General features: G+C 38.5%; 1 protein-coding gene across 9 annotated transcripts in view; it reads right to left on the reverse strand.

Annotated features, from left to right (window-relative positions):
* Window positions 1-12,771, reverse strand: part of LOC138038945 (insulin-like growth factor 2 mRNA-binding protein 2) — an 84,822-nt gene extending 72,051 nt beyond the window's left edge. The window contains exons 1-6 of one of the 9 annotated variants that reach the window (XM_068885061.1): window positions 12,519-12,771; window positions 8,273-9,261; window positions 6,445-6,522; window positions 5,817-5,887; window positions 3,929-3,978; window positions 3,160-3,196 (exon numbers count right to left, since the gene is read on the reverse strand). In XM_068885061.1, coding sequence (XP_068741162.1) covers window positions 3,160-3,196; window positions 3,929-3,960 — 69 coding nt within the window. In that variant the 5' untranslated portion in view covers window positions 3,961-3,978; window positions 5,817-5,887; window positions 6,445-6,522; window positions 8,273-9,261; window positions 12,519-12,771. Of the gene's footprint in view, window positions 1-3,159; window positions 3,197-3,928; window positions 3,979-5,816; window positions 5,888-6,305; window positions 6,523-6,608; window positions 6,708-8,272; window positions 9,262-12,224; window positions 12,451-12,518 lie in introns of those variants that run through there. The other 8 variants (XM_068885070.1, XM_068885042.1, XM_068885097.1 and 5 more) reach the window with 8 other exon arrangements.
* Window positions 12,772-15,000: the final 2,229 nt, after the last annotated feature.

The raw sequence follows: 15,000 nt of genomic DNA on the forward strand, positions 1-15,000 counted from the left end.
CTTCCGCTTCTCTATTTCCCATACAGATATAATTTTGTTAAAACAAAAGTGGAGCGAAAAATGGTGTGAATAAATTACTAGAGAAGAAAGAGGCTGTCAGTGGAATCAACAGACACAGACTAGCCAATATAATCTACATGTTTACCAATAAGCAAAATTAAAGTATTGTTGCTGAATGTACACTTACACTTGATGACTAAAAGATTTCGACATTTGTGAAAACTAAGCTGCGATTTTTTAATGTTTCGTCTAATTCAGAAGAGCTTATCTTTTCTATTACTGGGCGAAATTTTTGAGCACAATGCTGTGAGAATTTCAACACAAACAAGTTGATGAAATCTACATTTTTTGCTGGTCAATCACGATGATAAAGATAAAAATAGTTTCTACTGTTTTTCTTTCTGTTGCGATGAAATAACTTTTACGGTAGTCTTTACACTTAGCTGTTAAGACTTAAGAGCGGCTCAGTTTTGCTTAACCAAAAATGCGCGTGCAAAGGCCTAACTAACATCTCAAGTTATTTTACTTTGACCCTCATTTAATTCGGAAAGTCGAGACGATATGATCAGGGCTCGAAATTAAAAAAAAATTCCAAGTCGCCTTTTGGCAACTATCAAAGAAAAAATGGTTGCTAAATGAAAAAATGCAGTCGCCAGTTAGTACAAGAACAGAAACTCAGATTAGAGCCTCATTTCATTAGCATTGTATTTCTGGTAGATTGTGGCTGCAGTTGTGGGAGAAACTGAAATACTCGATCTTGAATGACTTAAAACATGAAAACACGAAAGAAAAAACTCCTGAACACTTGTGCATGACAATCTTACCTTAAGCAGTAAGTGAACAAAGTAATAAGAACATTTCAGGTTTACTTTGGCCAGAAACTTCATCTGTCACCCAACGTGAAAAATCGTATTATGCGAAGGCATCAAAAACTAATCAAACATGGTGGATAGTGTATCCTCCTCTTGTGATAAATAATTCATGACTTTTGGTGTAGACTCATCTCACTTGATCGAGCACATGGTCAAAGAAAGCATGTGCTTTGAAAGCCGGTTCCTTGTGACCGAATCTGCAGTAAATCTGCAACAGAACGCTTTTAAATTCAGCGGCCTTTCAACAAAATGTTGGGCCCACGATCACCACACAAAAGCCACTGTAATATCCTCTCGGAGGTCACAATTCAAGTTTTTTAAAAAAGGTAAACATACTTAATTTGCATTTCCTTTTGCAGAAAAGCAGAAACGAGACTAAGGAAATTGTTTCTCACCTCAAGTGTTTTATTTATCAGAGGAACACAGTCACTTTGGCGACTACATGCTAGTTTTTAGTCGCCAAGTTAAAACTTTTAGTCGCATTGGCAACAGTATCAGTCGAAATTTCGAGCCCTGACGATGCAAGACACAAGTACAATGTAACTTAAGAACCATCCTTACAACCGAATTGCAGTTTCTTGGGCTGCACCAGGAGGTCCAATCACACCACACCACTGTGCATACATTTACTTGAAGTATTTGCATTATTTGTGTATAATGCGTTAAGGAAGAATAAAATTATTTGACTTGAGATTTTACTAAGCTTACTCACGATCTAGTGTAAAGACTACTTGGATGTTTTTCAATGCCAGGCAGAAAAGTTGACCAGTCTTTAAGAATAAAAATATTAGAGCTGACTGGTTATTTTTTTCTTGTTTATTTGACCTGCAGAATGTCTGTGGAATGCGAGCTTGTGCATACTGATTTTGATTTTGATTTAAGACATGTAAAAATTTAATTATGTCTGTTAATTTGACAATAACTTACTCAAACAGTTTTCATTCTCTTTTCATTAAGAAAATTAAGAAAGACAAAGGCGACAAGCGGGCTGCAAACAAACACCAATTGTTGTAATTCAAGAAAGCCGTCCATTAGTTTCGTAATTCATGCACACACTACAGGCCTTAAAATCTTACACTCACTCACTCAGCCCCGATAACAATATGGTAGTGCACTTATACTAAGTAAGTGCACTAAGTGCACTACCACAGAAATGTCTTTCACAGTTCCAGTGCAATCCAGTTCCATCAAATACAACTTCTCAAAATAAACAAACTGTTTGTGCATTATTCAATGACAGAAACACAAAAATGTTGCACTCTTCAGAGCAAATGATAAACGAGCTCCAGTCTCACTATACAGCACGCCAATGGTCTCAATGTATAGACAGAAATTATTGGGGATTAACAAGAAAGAGCAGTTCTCTACACTTTACCAGTGACAATCACTTTAACAGATATTTTCACTCTCTTGTCTGAAAATGATACCCTGAACACAAAGTCAACCCGTCACCACACAGCACAGGAACACCAACCCCTTTAATGTTCCAAGAGTCTTTTATGCCAATTCAGTTAATTTTTGTGCTTTGATTCTGCCAGGTTCATTTTCTATGCACCTTTGGCCAGTTACAATATTTTTGTTAGATAACCTTAAGTCTCCTAAGAGAGCCACATACATATTGTACTCTAACGCCAGATGATATTGCTCGTAAATAGCAAACCCCTTGAAGGCAAAAGGGTTACTTTATGGCGAGATAGACTAAACTATCACGCCCCCACCCTGTGAAAACCAATTATGATGGGAATGACAGATGGCCAGCTTAAATAAAGAGGAAGACCATCACCAATACTTAAAAGGAACAAGATCGTTTAACTAGATGTTGTGCTCACAACAATCAGCTCTCACTTGATTGTATCAACAAATAAGTATACGTTAACACTAAAATCCAAATCTGTCCTTTTGTAGTACAGTCAACATCAAAACTGCTCTAAGCATAAATATTAAAATCGAGCTACAAGAAGTAGAGACATGATACAATCTTGCTCTTTCCATCAACAGTTCAAAAGATGCACCTAGCTTTAAGTAAGATTTGCATTAAACTACACGTTAAAGGTGATCTGTGATCTAATGACCTAATGGATGCAAAAATACTTGGTCACTTCTGGCAACTATTCAAAGTTCTCAGTACTGAAGCGGAACTACGATTTTTGTGTAACGTATGACAGTCTAGACAATATTTCTTATCTCAGTATCTTCAGTATTGTGACGCATGCCACAGAGCACAAAGACTGGCAATTAAAGGAGAGACCTGAAGAGAGAGCAATTATTGATTTAGCAAAATCCATACCTGAGCTGTTACATGTTCCAAACTTGGTCCAACAGCCCTGAAACCAAATTGTGAGGCAAATCTTAGATTAAGGCTGCTTAAGAACATGAAGCAATATCTCATAAAGAGCAGGAGATGGTTAAAACCCTTGCACAACATGTTCTTCAATGAAGCTGTTCTGTGCACATGCCAAGACAATTCTCCGACATCATGTTGACGCTCGAAATGATTGTCTGAAAGTCTAAAATCATAAACTTATAAAACTGGATCACCATTTACGAGAAAATTGCTGACAATAAATTTTCCAAGTATATCAAGTAGGAAAACACATTTTGATGGGCTAACAACTAACTTTTACCTTATGCTTCTAACATGCATTCCCGAGCTACTTTATTTGGTAACACGCAAAAGACAGACAAAGAAAATTCCCAGACAAGAGATCGCTTGTTTTAGAGCATTGACGTAACACTTGGGTCACAGTCAAATAAAGATAACAATGCCCATTTTTTTTTGCAAAACTCTTTTCGCGACCAGACTATTGTTTACATAAAATCAGAGTGTTAACGTTATTGTTATAAGTTGACTTGACCTTAATTAAGAGCATTCCCATGTATGTTTTGAAAATGAATTTCCATTTTATGTTACATGTTTATAATAACAGTAGCTTGATAGTCTAGTAACGGTGAATATGTAAAAGTAACTAACGAAACAGAACACAAAAAAAATGTTTAGTCTTCGCAAAATGCAAATCGTTCATTCAAGCAGATGTACGAACACGGAAATAACTTACCCTTGTGGCTCTTCACGTCCGGAGTACTCCATCACAAGGGCTATTTTTAGCTGAAACATTAGGGAAAGCCCCCGGAAAAGTTAAAGTTAGTCACATGACTGACAAACAGATGGGATGATAATGTACACAAAAACTTCAGCACGTGCAGTCGCACGTGCAAATTTAGTAATAGTGATTTATCGCCATAGCACAGAAGTGCTGCAAATTTTTTTGCATCACTCAACCGTATGAAATAAATATACAACTATTAGATTTAATGAATATTGTAAATTTTAAGACTCATCATGTAAAGAAAGCTCAGTTTGATGTTGCTTAAACACATGCTTTAATAATTTAATCGTGAAAAATTTTTGCAAGTAAGGATTTAAGTCATCACTGTTCGGAAAAAACACAAAATGGAACCTAAAATAAAACACAACACAGCTTTCAAAAAAAAAAAAGCACTAGTAGTTTAAGTGATATTACGTTGTCTATTTTTAAACCGTAGTAATTGAAAAATTTATCTCTAACAAGGATACTTCAAAAGTCACATTTTGTTAAGGCTTGAGTTATTTAATGTCTAGACGGTGACACAAATACCAAACCTTCCTGTCCTACTACTATATATGTCAAGGCAATGAACTGTTAAGACACGATCAAAACATATACTGCTTATACCTTGTATACTACTAAGTGGACCAGGAGGTTTAGACATTTCACTACTCCTACTAGGAAAATTGTATGCAGACAAACTTTCAATATTTTCCCAGTCTTTACTAAAGTCAAATGATCACAAGCCTTCCCCCATGAACTAAAGACATGAACATAACTGACAATTAACATTTGAGCCCCTCCAAAAAAATGGATGGGATGTAACAAGGTCCTTTGAGTGTTCACAATAAAAAGCATAGGCCTTTTCGTAATACATGTATTTAATAGCTTTGTTTGATCAACAGTAAAAGGCTACTGAAAGCCTAAGGCCTTCATACAAACGAGGAAACTGCGAGTTGTCTTACAGTGGAAATAAAGAATGCTGAATAAAATGGAAACCATTACAAGCGACATCCTAGTGAACACCTAGTGGGCTTCCATCGACCAAAAGGTGTTCCTAGTTTCGATACAGCTGGAAGTACATTAGGTTTAATAGGGGGAACAGAGAAAATTCGTTTTCCGAACAAAAATACAGTACGTCAGGGAACCAAGCTTGCATTTTCGCAAAGGCTTCCTAAAGGCCTTGATCATTCCTCGACTCGGCGAAAGAGCCAATAATTGCTTTTCGCTTTTTGTAAAACTCACTGATGTGGTGTTCGTTTCGCTTTCTGACAGAAAGGGTTAAAATGATGTCTTACTTTCACCTCGTCTTTATTTCGAATATCTCATTTGCAAACCCGCCCAAAGATTTAAGTCAAAAATAAGGGAGGAACAGCAGGCACTGAAATATTAACGCTTTCGAAACAGAAAGTAACTGTTAAACATGAAGAAAAGGAAGACATTGTGCAGGCAACCTTTTTAGAAAGGAAATGAAGTTTAAACGCACTGTCGGCCTTATGTTTCGAGCGTGCATAGGGTTTATTTGAGCAGTGAAGTTTAAAATGCTCATTTCATTATTGTAATTATCATACAAATTTGCTCATTTTCTCCATTTTCTTTTCCAGCTAGACCAAAATTTAGCCAGAGAAAACCTTCCTTCCGGAGTAATGTTGTTACAAGATTACTTCTGCAATTTTGAGAAGGCATCGTCGTTTTCAAAGAAGTTAGCTATTGCTTTTATTGGCTTGTCCGCGAGATCAGGCGACGCTTACCGCTAGAAGCTACCCATTGATTCACAAATGAGGATCAAGTAGCAAAAGCTGTGGTGACTCGTTTGCTTCTTACTAGAGGATTGTTAACTTACTGGATGAGCACTTACCTGAAAGAAGAGGGCAAAAGTCCAAGATACGGTGCGCTTTTCGACGAGGGTTTATCCTAAGATACAGTGAACTAAACAAATAAAATGTCAGTTGATAAATGTTTCTGCTGTGAAATGAAGCAACAGAAGTAGGGAATGAACACATTCACGTCGGAACAATCAATTCTGCAGCCAAAACTGACGGAATTGTAAATTAAACTCAGAGGAATGAAGCATGCATGCTACCGACCCTCTTGGTACGGCTGAAATAGAGATGTTCGTTTGCAGCCTTGTCAGCTACGTGAAATTCTTTGTACCAAGAGCCGACTGTACGAAAACTGTTGATGCTCTCCTGTGCAGTTACTGTGTCGGGCTTGCAGCACATGCACAGGGTATTATGCATGAGACGGAAGATACAAAAACCAGCTGAAGCCCCGCAAAAAAGAAAATATTTTGGTTAACTCCGCGGTCTCGTTCGATGACTGTGGATTTAAAAGTGTTGTAAAATACCTGGCGTACTACAAAAGCGTTTTGTGCTGGTTTTCCTGCCGATAGACACTTAACTAATTTTGTTCCGACCTGACGGCCGCCAAAGGTGACAGGAAATAAGCCAGCTCTAATTTGGTTCCCTGCCAAACGGTTAACTCACTCTATCTGCAGCTTCTCACTCCATTCACAAAATTCCCGTCTTCCACCGCAGCGCAAAGCAAAGCCCGCCTCAAATGGCCTGCCAAGATAAAAAGGAGACAAATGTCAGAAACTGAAAGGCTTAAACAAACTGTTTGTTCAAAACAAGAAAAAAAAACATCTCACACAGCTGAAAGTTGCAGAAATTACAAATAAAGTCGAATGAAACGATCGTAGTTTTACGAATCTGACCTGCAACGAAGCTCTCAATAGCAAAAGCCAAGGCCACGTGCCACTAAGGCAACAAAATCACGTGACTTTATGACAAGTGAAAGGTTGTGCAATCACAAATTCTGTTATCTTATTGGTCAAAATGATCCATGTGACGTGTAGAATCTTCAAGAAACCGTGTAATTCTATTCACAATGTGACAATATGTGATGAGCAACACTAATAAACAATATAGCGAGAATTCAATCGACGCTTATAGCACCAGAGGGAAAAAAGTTACTACTGTTCGAAATGAATGCTCTGCGTTTGCTTAAAAGTCGCGATCTTGTCTTTTGATAACAAATTCAATTACTGTGCAGTTGAAGAGTTCAAAGAGTAGTTGTGTGTAGCTGATTATTCATGTATTTTCTAGCTATATTTAACACAAAGGGCTCGAGGAGATTTCACAATATAATTCAGCCTGATAATCATTTACTCAGACCCTCTTAACTTCATGTCGCTAGGAATGGACTTTGTAATATTTTTTTAAGGTCGCGCATGCCTCACTGCCAGAATCACGGAACAACATGACTTGAGAAACAGTGTTTATGAAGGCCTTATAATATAATTGGAAGCTGCAGATCAGAAAACATTGTCACAGTTCACCTCTGTGATTTGAGTGAATCAATTGCGCTTCATCTGATCCAAATGAATTTTAGAACTGATTTACTTTCATTGTTAATTTCAGTTTGCAGTGTCCCCAATTAGCGCTCCAGCGCTAGAACGACTAGACACTTAAATAAAGTTCCTTTCCTTTCCTTTTTTTTTGTGACCCAATTTGGGGCAATGTATCTCAGAGGCCTCGTCATAACCGTCATAATCGTCATAACTTTTCCACGGCCCAGCAAGAGTGAGGTGAACCTCCCCTTGCTCGGAAGTTAAGTTTTGGAAGATCTGCCCCACTCCCCACCCAATCCTAAATCAAGTAGAAACTTTGAATGCCATGGAGTCGTCTATTTTTAACTTGTTTCGACCTTGTCCGATTTTCAGGTTGCCAATCTTAGTATGTACAATCATGAATCAGTGCCGACTGAGCCATGCCACTATTTTTTTGCAACATTTTCTTTATGCCCGGCAGAATCGCAGAGAAAAGACAATCGAGTTTTTACCTAAAGCTAAGGTGAATGGTTCTCTTGCAACAATTAATTACTAGGACCAAAAAATTATGCTATAAAACATTCACTGAGTCAACGATTGAGTTCGCATCTCTCTTCTGCGCAAGCTACATAAGCGTTGATCTCCGAATCCTCGTTGATGACTGACACAAGTTACACACCGAATGCTGTCTCATTTACCCTGAAAATGAGAAAGCTGGCAGCTTTAAGGTAATAACTCCACAAAGAAGAGGACCTTGGTACAGGTACCTCAATACTTAATTATAAGCACTATAGTACTAGTAAATGTGACTGCTATGTTGTCTATGTTGCGAATCTACAGAGCGAGCTTTGTGACTATGTCGACTATGTCGACTCGACTATGTCTTCAACTGTGCGCCGAACCGCTACTTTGTTCCTTGAGTGTCAACCTCGTGGCAACCTAGATAGTTGCTTCTTGTGTGACGATCTTACGTTCAAACTCACCGCCCAATTTCTTCCTTCTTGACTGGCGTTGCTCTTCCAAAGGTCTCTCATGATTCTCCGCTACAAGAAGACTGTACTTCTCATGCGATGTTTCGCCACCTTGCTTCTAACTGATCCTCTGTGCTTCTGAAGCTTGTCTTTACTCTTCAAGTGGCGTCATGTCGTTACACTGAATACTCGAGTTTCAGTCCAGACCATTCCTTCCCAGAGACAATGTACTCCCAACAGACCAAAAGTTGTTAGTGATGATTAAGTTCTTTACGAAGCTTTTTATTGATATAGTTCCTGAGTTATTTGCCCCAACTGAAAGTGCAACTCATTTTCTGTTTTTTCCCCCTCGGACTAAGACAGGTACCTTGTTTTCAATAGTCATTATCTAACTCTTGAGGTTACGCAATCGAGCGCGAGTGTTTCCCTAGTCTGGGAGACTGAAAAATCAAGTCAGTGTAAACCGGGGCACCCGGGGAAAGCAGCTAAAACATACTTCAACAACCCATATATGACGCCGAGTCCGGAAATCGAACCCAGGACACTGCACACCGGTGGAAGGCACATAATTTCTTGCAATTGACATGTATATACTGTTGTTTGTTTAGTTGCTTTGTGGATCTCGTGTTGCCTCTTGTGCAAGTCATACAGTCAGTAAATCTTTTACTCGTATTTCTTAGTTTTTTATTTCCTTCGATCGTAACACCATCTTCCTTCTGTTTGTTCCACTGCTGGTCTCGAGGTCTCGGTTCTTTTCCTCACTATCCTCTGATTCATTCTTATCTCAACTCAGATGTGTGCTTTAATTGAAATATCATCAGTTTAATTGGATCTGATTACATATAATTCATATGGTCCATCCTTTCGTGGGACTCTAGCCTCGCTGATGTATTTCCCAATGATTCTCTCAGTTCCCAACTGTTAAGTTGCCTTGCATTCATTTTCTCTCAGTAGTCCACAATGTTTTTAGCTCCACACACATGCAATCTTCAATCCTGATCCTAGAAAAGTAAGTTCATTATAACTAAGTTCTAAACCAGCCATCGCTACACGACAACTCAAGAAATGCTTAGAGACAAGCAATTCACAAAAGTCAAGTTATGTGATCTGTGAGGCTACACAAACTTAAGTACAGCAGAAGAGGAGGTGGCAGTTGTACTGGCGCTCTGTTAACAATGCAACATGAAATTCTTAAGTCTTTGGATCAAAAGGGATGCAATGCAGTTAGGGTGCTTACAATGGATTTCAGTAAGGCCTTTGGACACTGTTAAACACGATCTGTTATTTTCCAAACTTAAACTCCTACCGCTTAATCCATATATTTTTAATTGGTACTTCAGTAAGCTTTTTTACTGATAGGAGACAACGGGTTGTCTGCAAAAGCATCAACTGCGATTGGGTCAGCGTGAGCAAAGGCACCACGCAAGGAAGTGTTAGTGGCCCCTATTTATTTAATATATTCATAAATGATCTGCAAACAGGTCCAGAGTCTAATCAGTCTTTGTTGTTGAAGTATGCAGATGATTCCACTCTATTTATTCCTGTTTGGAAGGAAGGTGATAGTAATACTGCAATTCATGCAGTTAACAACTTTATAGAATGGTGAATCAATAATGGTATGAAATGTAATTTCTCTAAATGTAAAGAAATGGTTCTTCGAAAGAAAGGCTACAATAATGTTCTAGAGACAGTAGAGAATATCCCGCAACATCCAGAACTATGTATCTTAGGGATTACATTTCAGGAAAAATGTAGGTTCTCTATTCATGTCAAGAATAAGTTGGCCGCAGCTAATAAATGTCTATGAACTCTAAGGAAGGAAGGGTATTGTCAAGCGGAGTTGGATAACTTATTGAGCACTTTAGTTTTGCCTAAGCTTATGTACGGAATACCTGTATACGGTTCATCTCCAACAGAACTTAATACCATACAATGTTTCCTTGATCTTTGTCATAAACGAAGATATACGTCCTCTCCTGTTCCTATTATTAATTGCTTAGAAAAGTCGGATAAAGGTATTTTCAAGAAATTAAGCGAGTGGGAAGGTCATCCTTTACATCACTCCCTTCCTAGGATTAACCCTGCAACCCTTAAGCTAAGACAAGTCAAGCCTACTTTTCCGATTTGTAATACTGAGCGTTTTAAAAATGCTTTTATTAACAGACTTAGTTTTCATTACAATTTAGATATTAGTAATTAACGTATATTTCACGCTTTTAAGCATTTAATAGTTATAATCAATGTAACACTTGATATGTATTTTATCAGTGAAATAAAGACTACTATTTAATGACTAGAAAACTAAAAAGAAAAAACATTTTAAGTTGTGTTGGAACCTCAACGAACAGTTGTCGACATCTCAGAGGGCTGGTTGTCCCAGACTTGGAAACAGCTTTGAGTAGACTGAAATCTCCTAATGTTAATTCCTTCCATTTTATGGTTCTCCGGGTAGAATTTCTATCCCCCCATTACTTGCAAAAAAAAATCCGTTATCATCACAGAAGCAAAGAGTTTAATTTACACAACAGTGTACAGTCTCTGCTATTCAGTGTTCATTCGCCACGGTACATACAGTCAACGATTTAAGCATACATGGACAGAGGGTTTAATCGAGTTAAACTTTCGTAGGGAAAGTTAAAATCACTTTTATTTTCGGCTTAATGGTAACACGAGCAACAATAGTCAGTTTAACTGAGGAAGATGTTACTACTATCTATTAAGCATTGAATTAGGGCTAAAAAAATATATATTCCACCCCTTTCCATAGAAAATAGTAGCTACAATTTCTCTCTTTCAATGGCCATGCATGTTTTGAAGTAGGTGATAGGGAACCGTTGTTAAATTTAAATATGAAAAGCTGGCTCTGTACACCGACATCGCCGGTATACCGAAGGAAACTGAACGATGGTCTTCAGTCCAAGTAAACTAGAATACATGGAAAGAGCTCTTTTTGGACGAAACCCGGCTGATATACCAACTAAATCCTCGATCCTTTGAGACTTCGTTAAATCACATCAATTTCGACTCAGATACAGGTTTGTTTACCGAATAGAATAGACGTCTGTTCTTGCTTAAAAACATGATTTTAAACCACAAGTTCACGTTATTTTTTCTGCTTTACAAAGAATTCAATTTTACCTTACCTTCAAACGTAAGGTCTTGTAACCTACAGTTCAACATTGACAATGAGATATCAATGTATCGCTCGCTTATCTGGTCGACTGCCCAATTACTTTTTTTCATAAATGAAATCAACCCATTTCGCATCGCAATAATAAAATTGCCTTTTTGTCTCTTTGAAGGACAGCTATTCACTTTGAGCGTTCAATTGAATGCGTTTTCTCCAGTGTTGAATGATGCGGTCAATTAAACTTATGACTGAGCGTTTTGGAATAATATTCTTGTCAAAAATCTTGCAGGTAATCCAATATGTTCTGGGGAACTAGAGTTGAAAGTTTCGCAACTCAGCGTAAAACTCCTAGAAAACGATTAGAGTATCATCACGTCGTAATCAGGGACCAGTTAGACTGCGAACGCAGACGTATTTCCGGCGAAACGACCGCCGGAAATACGTCTGCGTTCGCAGGCTAGGAAATAGTGTGTCTGTAAAAGAGTACTTTTTCTTCCTCAAGGCCACTTAAGTTCAAATTGCGCATTTCGGTGAACTACTGCACGTAGAATAGGCTTACAAAATTTAAAAATGCATTATTTTTGGTACAGCAAAAACAAGTTAGTCACGCCAACCCTGGTAATTTGATTTGTCCGGGGCTCACTTCTGATATCAGTAGGAAAAAGAACCAACGTAGTCAATACGCGCTTATTATCGTAAAATTTACATCTGCTATGCAACAATTGTATATATTAAATACTTCACGTCCTTAAAGTGATAGCTGCAATAGCCAAAGTACTATGTCCCTTTTTTTTTTTTTCTGTGATTTGCGCTCTTTTCATATCGTCTACTTACCTATTTTATCACGTTCCTATTTTGAAGTTCGTTACTTCGATAACAAGTGCAGAACCGATATTCGTTGACCATATAAACAATCACAGATCATCAAGAAAGGTCGACATACAGAGTTGCAAGGTGGCAGGTTCACGTGCGCACATGTCTACGATTTACGTCCAACGTTGCACGGAGGTTTACTTCAGTGCCTTCCCCGTTGCCCTAGATCTGAGCACCCGTCCGCAAGTTCCCGGATACTTTCGATTAAACTTTGCTACGTTGGCAAGAACATTTAAATAGAAAATATTACTCCACCTGTCTGCCCATTGTCCAATTAAATGAGCTTTCAGCACGCCATAATCTGTCACAGCGTATCCAGGGAAATATATGTGCATCAACGGACTGATCAGAGCTTCTGTTCGTTTTCGCTCGGGAATTCTCTAACTTCCGTCGAATTCTCCTATGTTTCACATTAGCCTGAATGCATTCAGTGTATTTAAAGGCTTCGAGAATATAATAGTCATTGAGAGAAATGCGTGCCAAAGTCTCGAACTTTTATCAAAAGACGTGACCGCAATCGGAAGTGGAGCCCTTGTTAATGTGTAAATAGCGTCACTGACAGAAGGTTGCCGACATCCAAAACATGTGCGATAGTTAACGTGCGCGCTTTCGCGAAACGTTGAATTTCACGAACACCCATATGTAAAAACGAGGTTTATTTGCTCATGTCTTGTCTCAAAAGAAACCAGGTAACGAATTAACTCCCATGTTTTTCTTTTTCGGGGTTTCAAAGTCAAAGCAGTCGTATCAGTTTGATTACATGTACCAAGTGAAACAAACATCGTTATCTTTGGACAGGGGATTATGCATGGGGGCGCAGTAGCACGGTACGTGCCGGAAGGGCGCTCATATCGATTCTACACGGTTCCTGTATTCAACCACTCTGTTTTCCTTCCTCATGGTCGCACAAAAAACGTCTAGTGGCTTCCAGAAGGGGTCTCTAGAGGATCCTTGTATGTTTTCAGGTTCGACAAATGGAGCTGCGTCGCTCGCTTTACCTGCATTAGCAATTTAATAAACGATTATTTTAAAACGAAAGCCGGAGGAAATCCTTGAAAATTCCCGAGGTTCGAAGCACTGCAGACTTTCACGCGGAGGTCAATGTTCCAAAACTCTAACAAGGCTACCGTATTTACGGCTTTTAGTGTTGCCTTTGAAATGATACCAGTCTGCTTAATGTTTAGATTTTCAAAAAACGTTCATTAGCATGGAAGTGACTCCAAAGAGTGATCGGCATGTAAATTCTCCTCACAATTCCAATGAAATGGAACTCAGACAGGTATTGAGAATGAAGATATTTATCAGCTTAAGAGGTGTGATCTTCCATGGTACGTAAATTAAACGCCCAGACATCAAAAAGAGTAATCGGATGTGATAATCAATCTCTGCGGCTAGCATGTGGTCGGCTGCGGGCAGGTCAGATCAGCTTGAAAGGCAATCAAACGAATGACATCTTAACTGTTTTAATAGGTTATTTGCCAAATACTGAAGCCAATACACAGTGTGGGAAGATATCAGTCAATAATACACCCTATTCCACATTTTCTCACACCGTGAAATCACGCATTTTCAATGTCCATTTTTAATGCCTACTAAAATCAGGGGTGTGCCACGAAGATACCAGTGAGGCATGTGAAGTCTCTGCAGTCCAAAAAATAATCGATCACGACAAATGCATGGCATTTATTGCAAGTTCCAAATTTTATGAGAGGAAGGTCCCAAATTTTTGTTTGTGAAATGTTGCTAAACATCCAGGCACTGTATATAAATGCACTGATGTTACAGGTAGCGACAGTGTGTATTGTGGACCAAACAGACGTTTTTCTCAATATTCTTTCTAAAGTTGAAAGCGTGAAGCGATCCATTTCTTTTTTTGAAAACCCGCTGGCAACCAAGAGCTTCGATTTGTATGATACTATGAAAGCGTAATTGCCAAAAAAAATCGGATTATCCTAGCTTACTGCAAATTCCGGTTTTTTGGCATTTTACATTTCCCATATGAAAAGCACCTTAATCTTAATTGTGACTCGAGGAATGTTGTGCAAACCTTGCGGTCCTTGCGGACAACAGCTGCGGGCAATGAATCGGGTTGTACACTCATGACGGGTCAATAAACAAGTGACAGTTTAATTGTTATTTTTGTGGTCTTCTAATGAGAGCACGTAGAAGGAACTGCGGTTTTGAAACGTGCCAATTTTTTATTTTGCAAATCTTTGCCAGATCTCAGGGCTTTACGTAAGCCCATGAATAGGAGAGAACACTCTCGTACTAAGCCTGTGTCACGGCATTTTTAACTGCCCGATCTAATTTTAGACTACATTTTCCGCACAAAAACAAAAGCAGTTCCGGTTAGTTGGCGCTATGACATTTCTCGTGATTGGTCATCGGGCTCCTGCGGGAGAATCATTCGCGGGATATTCAATCTAAAAACAAGACAGTTATAGGGGCGTATCCGTCGGATGCACAAAACATTTAACACAAATTGTCCAGTTACAGTGAACTACAACTACGGGTAAACTTCGGAAAATGGGGAGAGATTACCAGAAAGATAAATCTGTAATTTAATTAGAAGTTGTTTGTTGTAAAAGCAGAAAGAGGTTATCTGTTATTATTACTGCCAGTACCGGTAAATTTGCGAATGGAAACATCAAGGCCCTATTTGGTGGTATCAGGATACGAGATATTTAGGTAAAAAATTATAGGGATACGGGATATTTAGGGGAAAAAGTAACAGGAT

This window comes from Montipora capricornis, chromosome 1 (assembly GCF_036669925.1).
Source record: "Montipora capricornis isolate CH-2021 chromosome 1, ASM3666992v2, whole genome shotgun sequence".
Taxonomy (NCBI): domain Eukaryota; kingdom Metazoa; phylum Cnidaria; class Anthozoa; order Scleractinia; family Acroporidae; genus Montipora; species Montipora capricornis.